Raw genomic sequence first — 19094 nt, 5'->3', positions numbered from 1 at the left:
CTTTCCTGCTGGGGACCTTGGAAACACTGGCGGCTGCCTTAGCGGCTGCCAGCGAGACTCAGGGGACCTCCAGGGCCCTTCCAAACTTCTCTTTATCAAAACAGCCAGGAGGAAGAGGTAGGCGCAGTGGCCTATGAAACCACTGGCAGTCAATAAACAAATAAACAAATGGCGTGAAAAGAACCACTCTGATGCAAGCATCAGCGCTGGGGTAGCTCCCGGCGTTCTTAGCCCCACTTGCTAAATTCATCAGTCCACAGCCCCGACGGGCCCTGGTGTTGATGAAACTGATGCTGATGGAACGAGGAGCCGCGTCCGCTGTTTAGGGCGAGATCAAGCTGGTTACTCGAGGTGAGCCTGCTTTCGCCGCTCAGGGCTTCCCAGTGGACAGCACAGTGCTCTGTTACCTGCTTCTCTCCCCCTGGAACTGGTCTCTGGACGTTGAAAACAGAAATCCTAACAAGACAATTCTTTAAAACCTGGCTCATTTGAGAACAGGATTTTCAAACTCCTTCCTCAACACTGATGAAACCCTCGGTGCCTGACAGTGACCGGTGGAAGTTTCCAAAAATACGCAGCAGCACAATTACTGAGAAGAGATGAGATGTTGTTACCTAATAAAAATGCCATAAATATAGAATGATGAACTACCAGGGGAAATGAATCGATAGAGACGGACACGTTGGAATGTGGGATAGTAAAAAATCACTTAAACTTGGCGTGACCTTGAAGAAAGTCCTGGTGGTACGTCCTGCCAGGTCCCTCAGATAGCCTGTTGAGACAGGGCTGTGTCCCAAGTCATGCTATCCAGCGAGCTGAGTTTAGACCCTCTCTGAGCCTTCCTCCTTGGGCAGCCTGGAGGCTCGCCTGAGTCTGAAGAGTTGCCTCAGTTCCGCTCTACCCTGAACATCTTTTAGGCAGGATCAACTAATGAGACAATTAATTTCATGGGAGCATCTCGTTTGTAGCAACAGGGACGGGGTGCCTCTCTTTGAAAATTTAGAACAGCGGTGAGCAGAGGGTCAGATCTCCCTGGGGTGGTGTCGCAAACTGAAAAAGTGGCTGTGGCACTGCGTTCCTCTACGGTTTTCTACAGCTGTTCCAGATTTTCCATGGCCTCACCTTTAAATTAAAAGAATTTCTGCACTTTCAAGAATTTGAAAACAAAGCCATGTGTGAGGATATGAGATCCACTCATATGCCCTTGCAAGAAATAGGTTGCATTCCTTTTCTACACTTAGAAAAAAGCACCTTCTTTTTTTTAGGGTGCCATGTATGTAAATGATCCCAAATTAATCTTTAGCATGTGCCCATGTTGTTTTGATTTACTAAACTTTAAAAATATGCCCATTGTTTCCTTTTAACAGCTTTTGGAAACTTTTTCAGAAACTGAAATATAGGACCAAATTAGCAAAACGAGTAACATTAGCAAGTACCGTTCAGCAAGTACTAACAGTGCAAAGATCTCTACAACACACAAAAAGCATCATTATGGATCTTATGACGCTATATAAGGTTTCTTATTTAACCTCACTCTTAATTAGCAAAATATAACAAATTTATATAGAGAAGCAAAATAATACAGTTACCAGAATAATATTTTTACATGTCTTTAAGTAATTTTGGTGTGTGTTTTTTTAAGGCAATTGTGTGATATAGTGGAAAGAACAAAGAGACCTGGGTTAGAAAGAATTCTAGTTCTCTTCAATAAAGAAAAGAAATGTTTTGTGACATTGAGCAAATTACTTAACTTCTCTGACCCTCATTTTATTTATCTATAAAATGAGGCTGGTAATACTTGTATCACAGGGTTGAAAAGATTCAGTGAGATTCTATGTAAAATGTCTAACAGGGTGCCTGGCATGATATAAGATGCTCAGTAAAGGTTGCTCTCATTATTTGTAGTTTTCTCAGGTGATGTTGACGTAAGATGCTTAGGTAAATTTTTTAAAACTTTAAAAATAGTTGGTATTTCAAATTATTTAAATGATTTATTTTTAACACCAAAAATGTCAATGACTGCCATAATCATAGAAATTAAGAATGATTTCTCATAGATATAAAGAACAAATTGATGGTTGCCAGATGGGAGGGGGGAGGGGGAAGGGTGAAAAATGGGAAGGGATTAAGATGACAAGTTGCCAGTTACAAAAACAGTCACAGAGATGTAAACTACAGCGTAGGGAATATAGTCAATAATATTGTAATAATTATGTATGGTGTCAGAGGGTACCAGACTTGTGGGAGTGATAACTTCATAAGTTATATAAATGTCTAATCTTTATTGTATGTTGAAGGTAATTGAAATTTTTTTAAAAAAATTAAAGAAATTAACAATTTTGATTATAAGTATTAATTAAATTATTTCTATTAATATTATATCACACAGGCAAATCTTCCTTTTGGTGACTGGTTTATCCATTTTTCTTATATTCAAACTGTTGTTTGGCCTATTATCACTTGCATGTTGTTACTATACTCAGCAGTTGGATTTTTTTAAAAAATTTGCTTCAGTAGCATTAGCGTTTCCTACCAAGATTCAAAGCAATCCATTTGCCAATTTTTTTTTTCTAAAATCTCTCATAAATTATAAATATTATGTACTGGATAAATATTTCCTGTACTTACACAAAGGACACATAAATCAGTATCTATATGATGCTTCTCACTAATAAAAAAAGTTTATCTGGTTCAAGAACCAGGCATTTTTATTGCATATCAAGTTTCTATAGTTCAGCCAAAAGTTTGCAGAGAAAGACTTGCTGCAAACGGTCTTAAATTGTTCTCAACCATTTTCTCACTTAGCATGTACAGTAGTCCTCACTTATCCATGGGGAATACATTCCAAGATCCCCAGTGGATACCTGAACCCTATCTATATATGCTATGGTTTTTCCTATACATACCTACCTATGATAAAGTTTAATTTATAAATTAAGCACAGTAAAAGATTAGCAATAACCAATAAAGTAGAACAATCATAACAATATACTGTAATGAAAGTTATGTGGCCCTGGCCAGCGTGGTTCAATGGTTAGGGCATTGGCCCGGACACTAAGGGTCTCAGGTTCGATTCCTGGTTAAGGGCACGTACCTGGGTTGCAGGTTGGACCACCAGTCCCAGTCTCCGTGCTTGCAGGAGGCAACCAATCAATGTGTCTCTCACATCGATGTTTCTCTCTCCCCCTCCCTCCCTCTCTTTTTTCCACTGTCTCTAAATATCAATGGAAAAAATATCCTTGAGTAAGGATTAACAACAACAACAAAGTGTGTGAGTGTGGCCTCTCTCTCAAGATGTCTTACTATTCTACTCGCCCTTCTCCTTGTAATGCATTCCATAAAGAGATGGCTGTCACCCACGCCTTCTGGTTATGTTGCCAGAACCTGGGCCGATAATTTTTGCTTTTACTTTGACAGCGCCTGGGTTCCTTGCTCTGTACACTACCCCTGGTTTTATCATATCCCTGTAGCATTGCCACATAGTACCAGAGTTAATACTCCTTCCATGTTTTATGCCCTGGTGCCTCCTTCGCGCTTTTATGAATGTAAGTTCTACTGGGCATCTTGAGCCTGGTTGCATCGTAATTGAAGACTTGCTTTGGATGGTATCCTTTCTCCTTAATCAGTTTTTTCAACTCTGCTGAAATGTGGCAGACATAGCTTTTCTGGTAATTTTTCTATTTTTTGGTCCAAACCTATTCCTGAACTTGCAGTAGATATCTTGGTGTCACTCTTTTCAGGGGATCTCTGCTGAAGTCTTCCTATAGGCTCAATGCTTTCTGGCACAACTCAGTGCTGTCAGTTGAAACACGTTTTCTGTTCATGTCTTCTGCCCACAAATTTGATGCCTTTTCCATCTTGACTAAGCACTTACCATGCACTGTGGCCATAACTTTTGCAGTTTGAGGTATGACAGCAAAACTAGCATGGATTCCTTTTTTTCCCTTTGCAATTTCATGGATAGAAGAATCCTTTTTACCGTAGATGTTAGCAACCTCAGCATACGATTTTTTTCTTTCCTTATTAAATCAAGAACTTTCACCTTTTCACTTAAAGCACTTTACAGCTTCTCTCTGGCATATCTGAATTGCCAGCATCACTACTCTTGTGCTTTGGAGCCATTATTAAGTAAAATAAAGGTTACTTGATACTGTGACAGTTGATCTGATAACTCAGATGGCAGCCACTAAGTGTCTAACAGTTGGGGGAGTGCACACAGCATGGAGACTCTGGACAAAGGAATGATTCCCGTCATGGGCAGGATGAAGCGAGGTTTCATCACGCTGCTCAGAATGACACACGATTTAAAACTTATAAATTGTTTATTTCTGGAATTTTTCATTTAATATATTTGGACTATAGTTGACTGCAGGTAACTGAAACCTTGGAAAGCAAAGCTGTGGCTAAGAGGTGAGGGACTACTCTACAAAGATTAGAAATGGCCACGGGGACAGCAATGTGTGTGCATACTTCTCTCGTAGAATATTAGTTTGCAGAGGAGATGGCTGGCAAAGTGTGTGGAAATATAAAGTATCTAGAAACCTGGAGAAATCAGTGGAAAGAAAAGGTTATTTCGATAGATATAGAGTACATTTTGATTTTACACCTGAGGAATTAATTAGATTGAATTGTTTTATAAGGATTGGGGTTAAGAGAACGCTGACAGTAAAGGGTTTTTCTTAGGATTTCTTAACTGTTTAAACAGTGAAGTTACCAGTTTCCAATTAGATAATATTCTAAATTTTACAAAATTCAAGATAACTGTCAAAAAGCTATAATAACTTAATCATCTTCAAATAATACCTCTTAATGAAGCTATATCATGAGGTATGTTGTAAAGTAACCAACTGTTTACCTGGGACTGAGGGTTTCTCAGGCTGAAGGACTTCCAGTGCTAAAACCAGGACAATGCCAGGCAAAGTAGGACAATTGGTCAACCTCATCTGTGTCATTAGATAGAGTACCTGGATTACTTCATGCCTCAGAAATCTACCTGGCTTGCCTGACTCTAGACAGTCAACGAGCTATTATACATTGCCTTCTGGGTGCCAGGATCTGGAGATGATATTGTACAATTGGTAGACAAGCGTCAAGAATGGAAGTATTTTGGCCTGCCTGCCGTGGCTCAGTGGTTGGGCATCGACCTATGATGCAGGAGATTGTGGTTCGATTCCCGGTCAGGGCACATGCCTGTGTTGTGGGCTCGATCCCCAGTGGGGGGCATGCAGGAGGCAGCCGATCAATGACTCTCTCATCATTGATGTTTCTATCTCTCTCTCACCCTCCCCATTCCTCTCTCTGAAATCAATAAAGATATTTTTAAAAAATATAATGAAAATATTTTGTGGTTCTCATGCTTTGTATCTTATGCTGAGAGCCTTAGATGGACCCGTTGTTTTCAGGTTCATATTGCCTTTGGAGCTATGAGACCGAACTCAGCAAAGCAAGATGACCCAAATTAACCTTTACAGTGGATTCTGCCTAGTTGTACTGTTCTCATCGGAGTTATATATGATATCAAGAAATGTATTTTTAAAATTGTGTGAAAGTGAATAAAAAAGGGCCAAAGATAGTAAACAGCTTGTTTGCCTTCCTGCCTATCTTTCTACAAATGTTAAGTTAAATATAGTATATGGCCTAACATTGTAGTTCACATCCACAAAAAATTATTGAATAATTACTCTGGGCCAAGTCCTGAGCTAGGTTCTGGGGCTGCAAGGATGAATGAGAAATGGTCCCCTCAAGAAGGTTGAGTTCTGCTGTTGGCATCACCAGGTCCCTTGCACACTGGATCCCTGCGGGTCCCCACCACTCACCCCAGGCAGCCACTCTCCCACCTCAGTTGTCATGGGGCTCCAGAACCACTGTCACCTCCCCTTGCCCCTTCAGCCTTATAGTGGTAAAGGATTTCTGCTGTAGCTGGTAAGTACCTGTCCTTAGAGCCTCTTCATCTCAATCATATGAGATTAATTCTGTTTTATTCCAGGACCCTGACAGACACATAGGCCAAAACAGGTGGTCCAAAAACCTATTAGGTATTATCTGATGTTGGTGATCAAGGAGGTTTTCGTTTTGGGGTTTTTTAACATAGACACATCATTTTTAAAACTATTCACTTTCACCTTTAATATTCATATTAATTTACAATTACGATATTTTTAAAATGACACTTCTGTGACTTTTTGGCTAACAAGTGGCCCAACATCAGTTTTACGGAGCATGGCACTGCTCTGCCTTCACTGATCCTGACAAATCTCTTACCTACTTTCAGATAACAATTCATCAATGAGCCAAAGAGCTTTTGTAAGGGCACTTGACCTATCTATAAGATATGTGCATAATTTCTTTTCCCATTATAATATTCTAGGTGTGTTGTCTCTTATTCCAAAAATTTGTAGAGTCAGTACACTTTTTCCATATAGAAAGTCTGATTTGCTTAGATAAACTCAGCAAGTCAAGTGATATATTCTGGAATTGCTTCTACTTAACCAATATGGATCAGAAAGTGAGACTAAAATGTTACTGTACAACTGGTAGAATGATTTATTCCTCTGTGGGTCACTGGGATAGGCTACAGTTATCATCAAATATTTATGGTATTTTTCCCATCCTGTTGTTATGGAGATCAAGAGCCAAATTAAGACATTTGCCAGGGTCATAATAATGTAGCCAGAATTTAAAGAAAAACTTTATTTTTAATGATGTTGTTTGCTCTTACGGCCTACCAATTTCTCCATGCTTTAGCTTGCTCAATAACAAAGCTCAGCATTTCTAAACCCATTAACTCTCATGGGCCTTTACATTTCACGGACCCAGATATAATACATCGTTTGGCAGTCTGCTTGGGTTGGCCACTGGATTGAAAGAGCAAGGTCTGGGATGATTCCCAAAAGCCTGGATCTTGTGACAGGGAGACCATGGCAGGGTGAGCTTGAGGAGAAAAAGCTGGATTAGGAACTGTTGAATGAAGTCCCTGTGGGCCATGCGGTCAGAGAGACAGCCAGTAGAGGGTGGCTATGTGTCACATCACCCAAAGAGGGTGCCTTGGCATTGTCCCCAAGAACAAAACCCTAGAGAATATAAACATCTGAGGGTGGGGCAGGGGAAGAAAGATCATGACAAGGACTGAGCAGCTGTCCACTACCTGGTAAGTGCCTGGCACATAGCAGGCCCTCAGCAAATACTGTTAAAGAAATGAACATGTGGCCCAGCCATCAGGGCCTGCAGCAAGATGGGTGGGCAAACACGCTCGGCCCATTCTTACCGGTAGCTAATCAGAAATGTGCCTGGAACCCAGAGGCTCCTTGCTGCCTCTCCTCAGATCACCTTCCAGTCGGTGCTGAGTCCAGGTCTCATGGCTTGTTCCCTTCTCCTGGATCTTCCTCACACTTTCCTCTTCAGTTCTCCAGGGTCCTGGCTCAGCTCCCCTTGGCGGTCTATTCCCACCTACCTGCACCGTCACCCTCCTCAGAGTGAGCACCTACAGGATAAACCTCCTGGTTAGCAGTGCAGATGGACTCTTAAGGCATATTTGTAGTTTGTTATTGTCCTAAAAGTCCCTCTTCCAGCAGAGGCTTTGGGCCGGATAAGACAAAGGAGATTTAGAGGATTGAGAACCCCAGTGAGAATAGGTTGGAACTAAAAGGGTGAGGGGAAGGCAACCTGTCCTGCTACAAATAAAAGGTGCAGCCTGAGAGGTGGCAGGAGATCCCGAGAGAATGGCCTCATCAATACCAAAAGACTAGCTGCCTTTAAGGACAGTCGCTGGTCAACTGTGCCAAATGCCACATGGAGGTCAAGTGAGAGAGGGGATTAAATGTAAGCCGTGGATTTCGGATCTAGTAGCTCCTTGATGCCTTTAGCAGCAAAAAATCCCCTTGGCAGTGAGAGTGAAACCCAGGCTGCACTGGGCGGGGAGTCCGTGGGGGCGTGAGTGAGGGCAACGGGCCCTAGCCTTTCTCATCTTGGAAAATACCATCACCATCTGCCTGTAGCTCAGGCGAAAACCTAGCAGTCATCCTTAATTCTGCTCTTTACTTCACAGTTCAGTCTTGCTTCCAAAAGAAACCCCCAATCTGACCACATCTCACTCTGTTCCGGTGGTAAAAACAGGGTCCCTCCTGCCTTACTGTCCTATAATCCATTGTTCACACAGCGGCCTTTCAAAACCAGTCAGATCATGTCATTGCCCTTCGGAAAATCCTTCACAATTATCCCATCTCACTTTTTAAAAAATGGTTAATTCCTTAACCCCGCTATACTGCATGACCTTCCCAGCCTTCCAAAATAGTACCTCTCCTTCCAAATTACTTTCCTCCACTGGAATGCAACAAGAGCCCCCAGAGAGCAGAGAGCCTCACCTGTTCCTGCCTTATCCTCAGTGTGTGGAGCATAACAGGTGCCCAACATGCATTTGCTGAATAAGCTATTGGAAGCAAGAGAGGTAGTGTGTTGGGTGTCATGGAAATTTTAGAACTTATTTGCTATTTATATGCATTGTGATCAATAATTAAATTTATGTGATGCTTGTCTGTACAGATAAATTCTGATTTCATGATGAGGTTAGGTGGGATATAACTTCCTCATATTGTATTGAAGCTTCATCTTTTTCATGAAAGATTTTGAGGTCTGGATTTGATGTTCACTTTTGCTGCCTCTGTTATATGAGCCTATAATAATAATCTTAGTTTAGTCTGAGTTTTTAAAAGAGGTGCTGATCTACCTTCCAATTACATCGTGCTCTGTGGCTTAGTAAAACACTTCCATTTGTTGTAACTATATTGATTTGTTCAGCAACTCTATACAAGAGGTAGGATAGCTGTAACGTGTTATTTTACAGATCGATTCGATTCATTTATTGCACTCAAACCAGGATGCAGCTTGGTGAGAATTAAGCAAATGATAACCACAGAACTTCAGAGCTGGGAGTAACAGTTGAGATTATTTCTTCCAGTTATTTCTCATTTTTAGGTGAGAACACAAGTACCAGAGTGCACAGCATGGCGGGGATTTTGATGGAACCTGGTCTCTTAAATCAGCAATCTTCATATTTCACCATTGGCCCTTTCTGTCAGTGAGTTAGACAACTTTTGCTTGCAAAGAGGACAATTTTTATAAGAGAATTGACACTCCACTTCTAAAATTTTGCTTTTTAATAGGAATCATGTCCTTTAAGTTTGTTAAATAAATGGCTGAATGGGAAAAAGGAAGGAAGGAAGGAAGGAAGGAAGGAAGGAAGGAAGGAAGGAAGGAAGGAAGGAAGGAAGGAAGGAAGGAAGGAAGGAAATAGATGTAGTGAAATTAATTACTATTAAAATCTACATAACTAATTTATTTGAATCTTTAAGCTTTTGTCTTTTACTTTACTTCTCTTATGTGTTCCCGCCTTCGTTTTTGTGCGTTATTGCGGTCACACAATAACACTCCTTTCACCCTCCCAAGCAGTAGTAAGTTATTCGACTCCTGGGAGAATCCTTTGGATTCTCATTTATTGTGGAGAATTCATTTGAGATTCACTCTCTTCCCTTCCCTTCCCAACCTTACTGGTGCAAGACGGCAAATCCCAGCTTGTCTACAAGGCACATGCAGGGTTCCCAGGCTGCCCAGTTTCAGGGGACCACTGACACTGTGTCACTGTGAGCTGGAGTTAGGCTCCAAGTAAGAAACAGCACGAATGGTCCAAGCTTCCCGGTCTGCTCTCTGCCAAGGAAGTGTCCCAGTGCGAAGCCCAGAGGTTGGGCCTGTGGCAAAGGGTAGGGAGGTGCAGACCTAATCAGGGGTGACTTATTAGCAAGTCCATTATGCCATACACCTGAGAAACTCTGATCAAGCCTGAACCTCGCAGCTTAGCCTGACACTTTGAGGTCCATCTGTCTGACTCCTCTATTTCTCGGTTGTTACCACATGACCTTGCTTCTAGATTGCCTTAGTTACCAACTAGATATTTATAATATTTTATAATCCACTTAAACCTTGAACGTAATGATGTCATAATTGTGAAAGTAACTGGATTTGTATGAAGTATTGCTTAATCTTAAGAACAAAATGGCAGCTGTGAAAACAGATGAAATAACTAGGGGAAGAAATTATTTCTCTTTGGAAGCTTCAAGATATTTTAAAAAGCAATTAGTACCAGTTAGCAATGAAGTTCTGTTCTCAGAAATTACACTCAAAGGGGGAGCATGGATTGCAGAACAAGTCTGCCTGCCACAGAGGATAGGCCGCTGAACTGCCTAAATAACTGGTCCCATTTTCAACAAAATTTGAAAAAGGGTGTGCAGATGCCTGTCACGAATGACCTCAAACTGGCCCGAACTTGGACATGGGGAAACTACTGAGCAGGAGTTCTCAGGGTCAGAGTAGCGCTGGATAATTTCCTGACTGACTTTTTCAGAACAGTGTTCTCCCTTCCTGAGAAAAATGCCTACAGCGCTGCTTCCTCCATTGGTCATCGGGCCACCTCTCAGGACAGGACACATCTGTTTATAGGTGTGAATCGTAGTTGCTCAAAACTGACAATAGACTACTTAAAATAATAGTTCACGTTTTGCTATGAGCTGATCTGTTTTCTAACAGTGTCAAGAGGCTTCGCACTAAAACAGAGACTTAGTGGGTAAGCAAGACAGCTGAAATGGGGTGTGAGCTGGGCTTGGAGTGTGTCCTGTAACTGCCCATCCCAGCGCCCAAGCGGAGCGGACAGAAACTCCAGACTACAGGTTGCTCAAACATAAGGACCAGCTTCTGAGGGCCCCAGGGAAGCGGGCAGACCAGTTCAGAAATGTGAATCTCACCCGCTTAGGAGGTACTGAGCACGTAATAAGTGTGGATTGGCTAATCCCTGAAAACCTTCAAAGGGGGCAGGCCCAAGACAATCTTCAGATTTCAGTAGCGAGAGACCCATGGCTGTAGACCCTATACCTGGGCGTGATGACTCACAACTAAGTTGTTTTTAAATGAAGTACTAAGGGGCCACATTATCAGCTCAGCTAATCAATTACCACGTTGTTGTGAGCCCTAAATACTTATCTGTTGCACTTTTATGTGCTAAATTTTATCACTTTATCTAGTTAAAAGTGTGTTTGCATATAGTTGAAAAATGCCAAACAACTTTTTAAATAATCTTCAAAGTGTCTTATCTAAGAGTTTACATACTCTCACGTTGCTTATGCTTCTAATAAACTAAATTTGTCTTCATAGAAATATACATATCATAAATTTCAAATTAAAAAATATTTTTAAGGCTTTAATGAGTCCTATCAAAACATTTGTGTAAAATAAAGTAACTCAAGGTCATTGTTCCTGATCATGTGCACAGCCCGCCCTCTAGCGTTTCTTTCTAAATCCTACCAAATTTTAAACCACTCTTAATCTCAAACTGTTAGGTTAATAGGATTAAGAACTGTGTCATCAAATTAATAGAACAAGGCTAAATCCCTGACACCGATGAAAATTAAATAAGAGAAGAGTGACGGTCCTTCCAGGAGCTGGCAGTAACCTCACTGGAGAGATACTGCAAAGTTAGTGGTAAATATATTTAAAAGTTTCATTTGCTAAATAGGGTCATAATAGAAAAGTTAGCTCAAGTAATAGATGCAGATGTATGTAAAATGTGATAACTTTGTAATTACTAGTACTGATGTTATTTTATTATATTAAATAGACATTCCAAATGTTGATTAAAATTCCAAATGTTGATTACATAATGGAAGGGTTTGTGTGTGTTTTTCCAAAATAGCAAATATACAGAAAGCAAACAAATATCTCCTTAGGACGAGTTAAGATAATCTAACATTTTATAGATTTAACTTTATTAAAACATACAGTTGTTTTAATTTATTTAAGGTTTCTTTGTGAAGTTTTAAACATTTGCACTTTAAATGTTTATAATTAATGTATATAAAATTAAATCTAAAAGGAAAGTTATGATCTGAGAAGAAAAACATTTAACTGTAAACTATTGATATATATTGATAGGATTTATAAGTATGAGAAAATGTGTGAGTCTAGTTTTCTTCCATGAAAAAAAATTAAAAAAATATTTAACCATCTACGTGAAAACTCACTTGAGGATTCAGCATTGGAGGGAGGAAAATCCCTTTGATATATTTTTACTAATTTCGTGTTTGGGGATGTTTACTGTTGACATGGAAATAAAATGAAATTTGGATTCTATGGGGCTGTGAGCCCTACTATCTATCCATTACCTTAAATTTCAGGTACTTCAGATGATTACCTTATTTAACTATCATAAAGAATGTAAACAAACTAGAGACTTGGATTGTCTTTTTTATTATTCTTATTTATTTTCCAGGTTTCCTATGTCTCAGGCCTATGAATTGTCTAAAGTCGTAAAGAAAAATTGACAGAAAAATGCTTTCAGTCACCATGTGTTTTCAACTGATGCCAACAGAAACTAACCGAATGGCAGGCATTTGATGCCGGTTTATTTTTCCTTTGCAGCAACAGCGGGAACATGAAGCTGCCACTCTTGGTGTTTATTGTGTATCTGCTGTGGTTGAAAGGTTGTCACTGTGCACCTACTTGGAAGGCTGAAACTGCTATCCACGGAAACCTGAAGGGTATGTTTAGTTTCTTTATCTGTGCCACGTCCTGTTCGCATGTTTGCGTGTCCCGCTGGCACTTACAGTGATGTGCAGCGGGGAGATAGCGTATTCATCACAGCCCTCTAGATTCCCGGTGAGAGGTTCTCTAGGCACTTAAACCGTGTAGACGTGAAGCCAAACATCTGGATAAAAATAGAAAATTCCAATTTAGTATCTGAGAACATTCCTAGATCCAGATGTTTGCTATCACACAGATAAAACTTGCCAAATTTTTACTGCATTTCTTGGTATCGTCCAGATGTTTGGTGTCCTCTAAGCACAGTTTTAATGAACAGCGAAATTCTTTTCTAGCATCTGAAAAATTTAAACAATTAGAGTAATCTGTGCAGTTATTCTTGAGATAGTGAGAGAATGGGTTATAATGACATTGAATCTGGTTGGTCTGGGCTCATTAACTTCTGACCTTTGCTTGATAATATATGCTTTGGGTGCTTAACACTTAGAAAAATAAGTAAGTTAAAATGTTGCTTTGGGGGTGGAGAGGTCTATAGTTAAATTCGGAGGCAAGAATAAACTCCTTAGAAAGCCACATTAACTATTGTGGAGAGAATGGCAATGAATTTTATACTCACTAAGAGGCTATTACAGGTGTGTAAGAGATGCCTGGGGGGGGGTGGGGGGCATCTGTAATACTTTCAGCAATAAAAATAAATTTAAAAAAGAGATGCGTGGTAGGTCATTAAAGGCTCTTGCATTATGCGAGATACTCTCTAGGTTTGATGCCTCCTGGGAAGTTAATTGAAGCTGAGAGAAAAGGAAATTGTTCACTGGGTTTGAGGTTCCCAGTTGGGTATGTAACATAAATTGTGAAGGAAATTCGAAAATTTCTATAATACAAACACACTTGAGCTTTAAGTGAAAGAAAAAAAAATGGATAAATGAAAACAGGCCCCGAGGAAAATGGCAAGAATGAGGTTAAATGAACTCGGACTTGCCTGGGAGCTCAGAGTGAGGAACAGAAGGTGTTATCCGTGAGGCAGCTGACAGCTAATTCATTAGGATCTGCTTACAGCTTGGCGCTAGAAAAGAACAGTTAAGCCTCTATTTAGGAGACACGAAAAAACTACTGGTGAATTCATTGTATTTTGATGCAGATACAGGTACATGGTAATCTGATCAGATCTCAAAGGAAAAAACTACTACAAATCTTGTAGGTGTTTCCGAGGCTGGGGACCTCGATGTTGATGTAGAGGTGAAGAAGGCTTTGATTGGCATGAAGCAGATGAAAATCATGATGGAAAGGAGAGAGGAGGAACATACCCATCTAATGAAAACCCTGAAGAAATGCAGAGACGATAAACAGGTACAGTATTTGAAAATAATGTCTGTTCTTAAATGTATCTAAACCATAAATATTGCACTTATAAAGGCAATGGATGAATTATTTATTTTCCCTAGTAACATATTTTTTGGAGATCAGCCCTCATTGAAGGAAAAGTTTAAAGGAAATTTTAAATTTCTTTAAAGAACATATTTTTTGTAGAACAGGCCCTTGCTGGGCTCCGAACCCAGGGATTTTGGGGATTCATCTCTGTTTGGGAATGCTGCTTTCTTAAAAATGCTTTATCCTTAGTTCCTTCTGAGTTAGGATATTGAGTCAGAAGTGTTCAGGGAGTTTTTGGCTAGATCAGTGGCCTGCGGAGTTTTTTTGATCTCCTATCCCTATTGCTAAAATATTTGTTAGCATTCACTCCTAAACATATGCATATTCATTTACTTATAAAGTAAAAACATGAATTACTACCACTAGTAGCTCAAGGCACAAAATACACTTTGGATGAGGCTTGTGGTTAGCTAGGGTAGATGTAAGTCCATATTTTAAATAATCTAGATATTGTGAAATATTTCAACCCGTGTGTTAGATCTGATTAGATCATCGTATTTTCACTCTGACACCTGGCTAATAAAGAGCTCAGAATGGAGCAGGGTCAGCACTGCCATTTGCTTTTTGTCTTTTGGAGCTGAAATTATTCATAATCTGCTGGGGTTTTGTGTTATTTTTTTTACCCCCCTGTCCATTTAGTGAAAGCTAGTTTAGTTAAAACTAGACAATAAAAACCATCATTTAACTGAGTCTGAAGCACAATTCATTGCTATTGGCTGCAAGTGAACAGAGAGAGAGGAAGCCAGTGTCCGTGCGTCTGGAATGTGGGGGCCCCTCTTCCCCAGGGTCCCCACATCTCTTTGGCCTCACGCAATGGTCTGACATATGCAGCACAATAGAGCGCCAGTGTACAAGAAATAGTATCAACCTAACTGTTTTTGTAATTCGAATACCTTTACCTGACAGCTGTGGTTCAAACCATGCATCTTACCAATGGAGCATACCCAAAAATTCAAACGTCCATGGAAGATGACAAAAATTGTTCATATATTACAATTATAAACCTCAATACATTTCTAAATCATTGACATTGTATGGCTCATAGTTTAGTAGCATTATTAACATAACACTCAAAACAATTTAAAACTTTTTAAAAATTATTTTCCAATATTACCCTTGAATCGAAGAGGAAATCAAAACTTTAACAAACAGAACTTGGAAAATATTTTAAATTTTAACATTGAGAGTAAATTACTTTTTAAATTTGTTTTAATTAATTTTAAAATTGTGATCAAATACACATACTATAAAATTCACCATCTTAATTACTTTTTAGTGTACCGTCCCGTAGTGTTCAGTACACCCACATGGCTGGGCAGTCAATCTCCAGAATTCTTTCCATCTTGCAAAACTGAAACTCTAGGCCCATTAAAAATAGGGAGGAAAAACCCTATTTTTCCTCCACAGAGTCAATTTTTAAATTCAAAAGTACAAATAGGAGTTCTAATATTTCCTCCCTACCCCTATAAAGTTAGAGACTACCGAGTTTCAGACAGCTGCTGGAATTCCCTTCACTCGCGAGCGCTGTGGCCTCCAGGCGTCCGGTGAGCCACTGGAGCAGGGCTGTGTGACAGGCTGACCGCAGAGCCCTGGGTAGCCTGTCACCACACTGATTGATGTTTTGGCCACACCTACACCCCCGCATCCTGCAGGGTCCCTAGCACGGAAAGGAGATTGCTTGGCCAACAGCTGAAAGCACTCCTTCCTTTTGGCAGCAACCGAAAGATTTTTAGGAAATTAAAAATAACTCCTCCTTAGGAAAATGTGGAAGCCTCTCGAACTCTGTTCTTCCCTGGTGGGCTTGTGAGCCTGGCCACCGGGACTAATGACCCAGATATCATGTACAGGCCGTTTATAAAACATTATCACATGCAATCCTTCCAACACCTGGGTAAACCATTACTTTCACTTACAGATAAGGAAACTGAGGCTCTCGATGTTAATTAACAGGTTAACCCAACACTGTCATGAATGACCTGGGAGAAGGTCAGGGGGTGCTTTGCCTGTGGGACCCAGTGACTTTCTGCAGGCCAAGGGTGTAGTACTATGGAAAGAATGCTCCACTGAGGGGTGGGTGAAGCAAGCACTGGTTTCAGTTCTGGCCTTAAAGAATCCTAAGGCTCATAGAATTTTAATTTTTCTTACAATCTTACTTATTGTATAAAAATTCACTAAATCACACCCTTAAGATCTGGACACTCAAAAAGTTAATTTTTAAAAAGAAAAACCTCTTTAACCCAAAGTTTTGCTAAAATCACTTTAAGCCTTGAATAGGGGATACTTTAGACAAACTATGAATTGGTAAATTTGGGGTTGGTGCTCCTGGTCTCCCAGTATGGAGCACCACCCATCCTCAGTGGATCCAGCGTGACTGTGCCACCCTCTTCGGTCCCTTCCTAGTAATATTTAGTGAGAGCACCCAAAACTTACTAAACTGGAAAACCCTAGAGTAGCTTAAAGTAATTTGCCCCACTCCAGGTTTATGTGGGACTTTGATAAGCTGTACTCTCCAGGAATTGATATGGACTCTGCCCATGGGTGAGACATTTAGGGGGAAATGGAAGGAATGGGCAGGGCATCCCTAAACCAGAGATCTACACCCTCCATGGCCACATTTCACTACCAAAACCTGGGGCCTGGGACCTGGGACTTGGTGTTGGTTTCTGTTATGCTCTCCGAGGTGAGTGGCAGAAAATCGGGAAATACTACAAATAACTTGCTAGATGCCTTGCTTGCTTATTTCACTTAATACAAAACCTTAAGAGGTAGATCCTATTTTTATTCCTATTTGCCCAAGGGTACACAGTGAGTGTAGTTTGGAATTGGAAATGTTGGGATCTAAGTTTATGATGACAATGAACAGAATATTTAAAACTGGGACTTGAGAAAATCTGGGTAATATGTTGTTGCCTGCCAAGGTGAGGCGGCCCTTCTTGAGAAGATGTAGGGTCCCAGAGCTGTTCTGCAAAGCCCAAGGAGACAAGAAAATCCTGGGCCACAAGGTACATTTAGTAGGCTGGGACCCTGCCAGTTTTCTTACGTGGGACATAACAAATGCCACCTGGCCTAGCCTCAGGATTCTGCCACGAGGGCAGACGAACAATGCGAGCCCAGCAAAGGAGATGCAGAAATCGTCAGCGCCCAGGTGTTTCTTTGGGCTTATTATGCCAGAAAAGAGTGAATTATATATTTTTTTCACTAGGTGAAGACACACACCAGATTGGTTTTAAGCACAGAAACTGCTTTCTTGTGTAGTTCTCACTGACGGGAGTGGCCATTAGCTCCAAGGCTATCTTCTAATGGGTGGGTCCATTATATCCCATAAATCCCCTGAACTACATCTCGGGCCTGGAGGGAGCCTGGCTTCAGGATCCACACCGGCAGGGAGGCCAGGGCTCTAGGCAGGAGTGCCAGCCTGAGAGGAGCTCAGGGGACAGGGCTGAGGCCCTTAGGGACAGTGGCACTTCTGCAGGGCTCCTTACCACCCAGAGTGGACCCTGGCCAAGTACAGCAAGTCACCACAAGGGGGAGCGCGTGGAATATGGACAATAAGACTGAAGCTGCGCAGGGTGCAAGCATCTCGTCGATCCGAATTATCAACAGGAAGCTTTGACTTGATATACAAGAACTGCACTTTCTTGCAGTGTTAAAAACATACACAAATCAAAGGCAGCATAACTGAAATAAATTAATGTGTCAGCTTCTTAAACCTTAAAACTACTTTCTACATCCCTCAAGGGTTAGATGTGCAGACAGACAAGTAAACAGGTTATTTACAGTCGGTCCCCAGAGTAGGGGCTGTGTCTTCATTGTTGGTTCACCCACATCCAAAATGTCTGTCCCATGGCAAGCACTCAGTAAATACTTAGTGAATGACTAAATGAGCAGATGGACACAATTTTCACGGTCTTCCATAGGAATCAATCAGTGCTCTTTTCTTAATCAAAGAGAAAGCTTTCTTTGGGGTAGATGGGTCAGCTGCTAGGGGCCTGAAGGAGGAATGAAGATGTAGTTTAGAATATGCATATTTTTAAAGAGTGAAATCAACTAAGGTATATATAGAATCATGAAATGCAAATGGAATGTTTGTTTCTACTTTTAAATTAGGAGGCTATAAAACTTATGAATGAAGTTCAAGAACATCTGGAAGAGGAAGAAAGGCTATGCCAGGAGTCTTTTACAGATTCCTGGGACGAATGCAAGTTTTGCCTGGAAAGTGACTGCATGAGATTTTATACAACCTGCCAACCTAGTGGGTCCTCTATGGAAAATATGGTAAGGGAATAAGAGAACTTAGGATTTCAAAGGTTTTTTTTGTTTGTTTTTTTAAAAAATATATCTTTATTGATTTCAGAGAGAGGAAAGGAGAGGGTGAGAGAGAGAGATAGAAACATCAATGATGAGAGAGTCATTGATCAAGCCCACTACCTGGGCATGTGCCCTGACCGGGAATTGAACACCGATAACCTGGATCCTAGGTGGACGCTCAACCGCTGAGCCACGCCCAGCTGGGCAGGATTTCAAAAGTTTTAAAGGTACCTACTTCAGCTTACTTTTTAAAAATTAATTTATATTGCTTGGACAGTGTTGCTCAGTGGTTGAGTGTCCACCCATGCACCAGGAGGTCACCCATTCAATTCCTGGTTGGGGCACATGCCGGGTGTTGGGCTGGATGCCCGATGGGGGGCATACAGGAGACAGCCGATCGATGTTGATGTTTCTCTCTCATCAATGTTTCTATCTGTCACTCCCTTTCCCTTCCTCTCTCTCCAAAAGCAATTTTAAAAACCCATATTTTAAAAATTGATATTAATATTTAGAATAGAGATGCCCGATCTGATATTGGCCTTTTGCAATCTAGAATTTAACATTCATGCTTATATATGATTCTCCTGGTATATACGATCTATAAGTTAGAATAGCCATTCAGTATTTGTCCCTCTCTTTAATGACACTGTATTAATGTCTCCTATAAAAACCCTGATGCTTTCTGCCTTGTATTTATTATTTGTGAACACATTCCCACTAGAGTGTAAGCTCTTTAAAAGCAGGGACCATATGTCATTTATCTTCATTAAAGCATTATA

At 40.6% G+C, this 19094-nt stretch overlaps 1 protein-coding gene and 1 long non-coding RNA gene across 2 annotated transcripts in view; one reads left to right on the top strand and one right to left on the bottom strand.

The window, feature by feature from the left end:
* Positions 1–11893: 11893 nt before the first annotated feature.
* LOC148092756 (uncharacterized) lies at positions 11894–14767 on the bottom strand. Its single transcript, XR_015714821.1, has 3 exons — positions 13559–14767; positions 12829–12917; positions 11894–12745 (listed from the first exon to the last, which is right to left on the bottom strand). It is a non-coding gene; the product is annotated as an uncharacterized LOC148092756 (long non-coding RNA).
* Positions 12465–19094, top strand: part of CLUL1 (clusterin like 1) — a 17960-nt gene continuing 11330 nt past the window's right edge. The window contains exons 1-3 of the mRNA XM_016211498.2: positions 12465–12578; positions 13778–13926; positions 18115–18282. Coding sequence (XP_016066984.2) covers positions 12473–12578; positions 13778–13926; positions 18115–18282 — 423 coding nt within the window. The 5' untranslated portion in view covers positions 12465–12472. The remainder of the gene's footprint in view (positions 12579–13777; positions 13927–18114; positions 18283–19094) is intronic.

The sequence above is a fragment of the Miniopterus natalensis genome, chromosome 7 (assembly GCF_054644295.1).
Source record: "Miniopterus natalensis isolate mMinNat1 chromosome 7, mMinNat1.hap1, whole genome shotgun sequence".
Lineage (NCBI taxonomy): Eukaryota > Metazoa > Chordata > Mammalia > Chiroptera > Miniopteridae > Miniopterus > Miniopterus natalensis.
The sequence above is the reverse complement of the archived record's forward strand: the minus strand, read 5'-3'. Positions and strand labels throughout refer to the sequence as shown.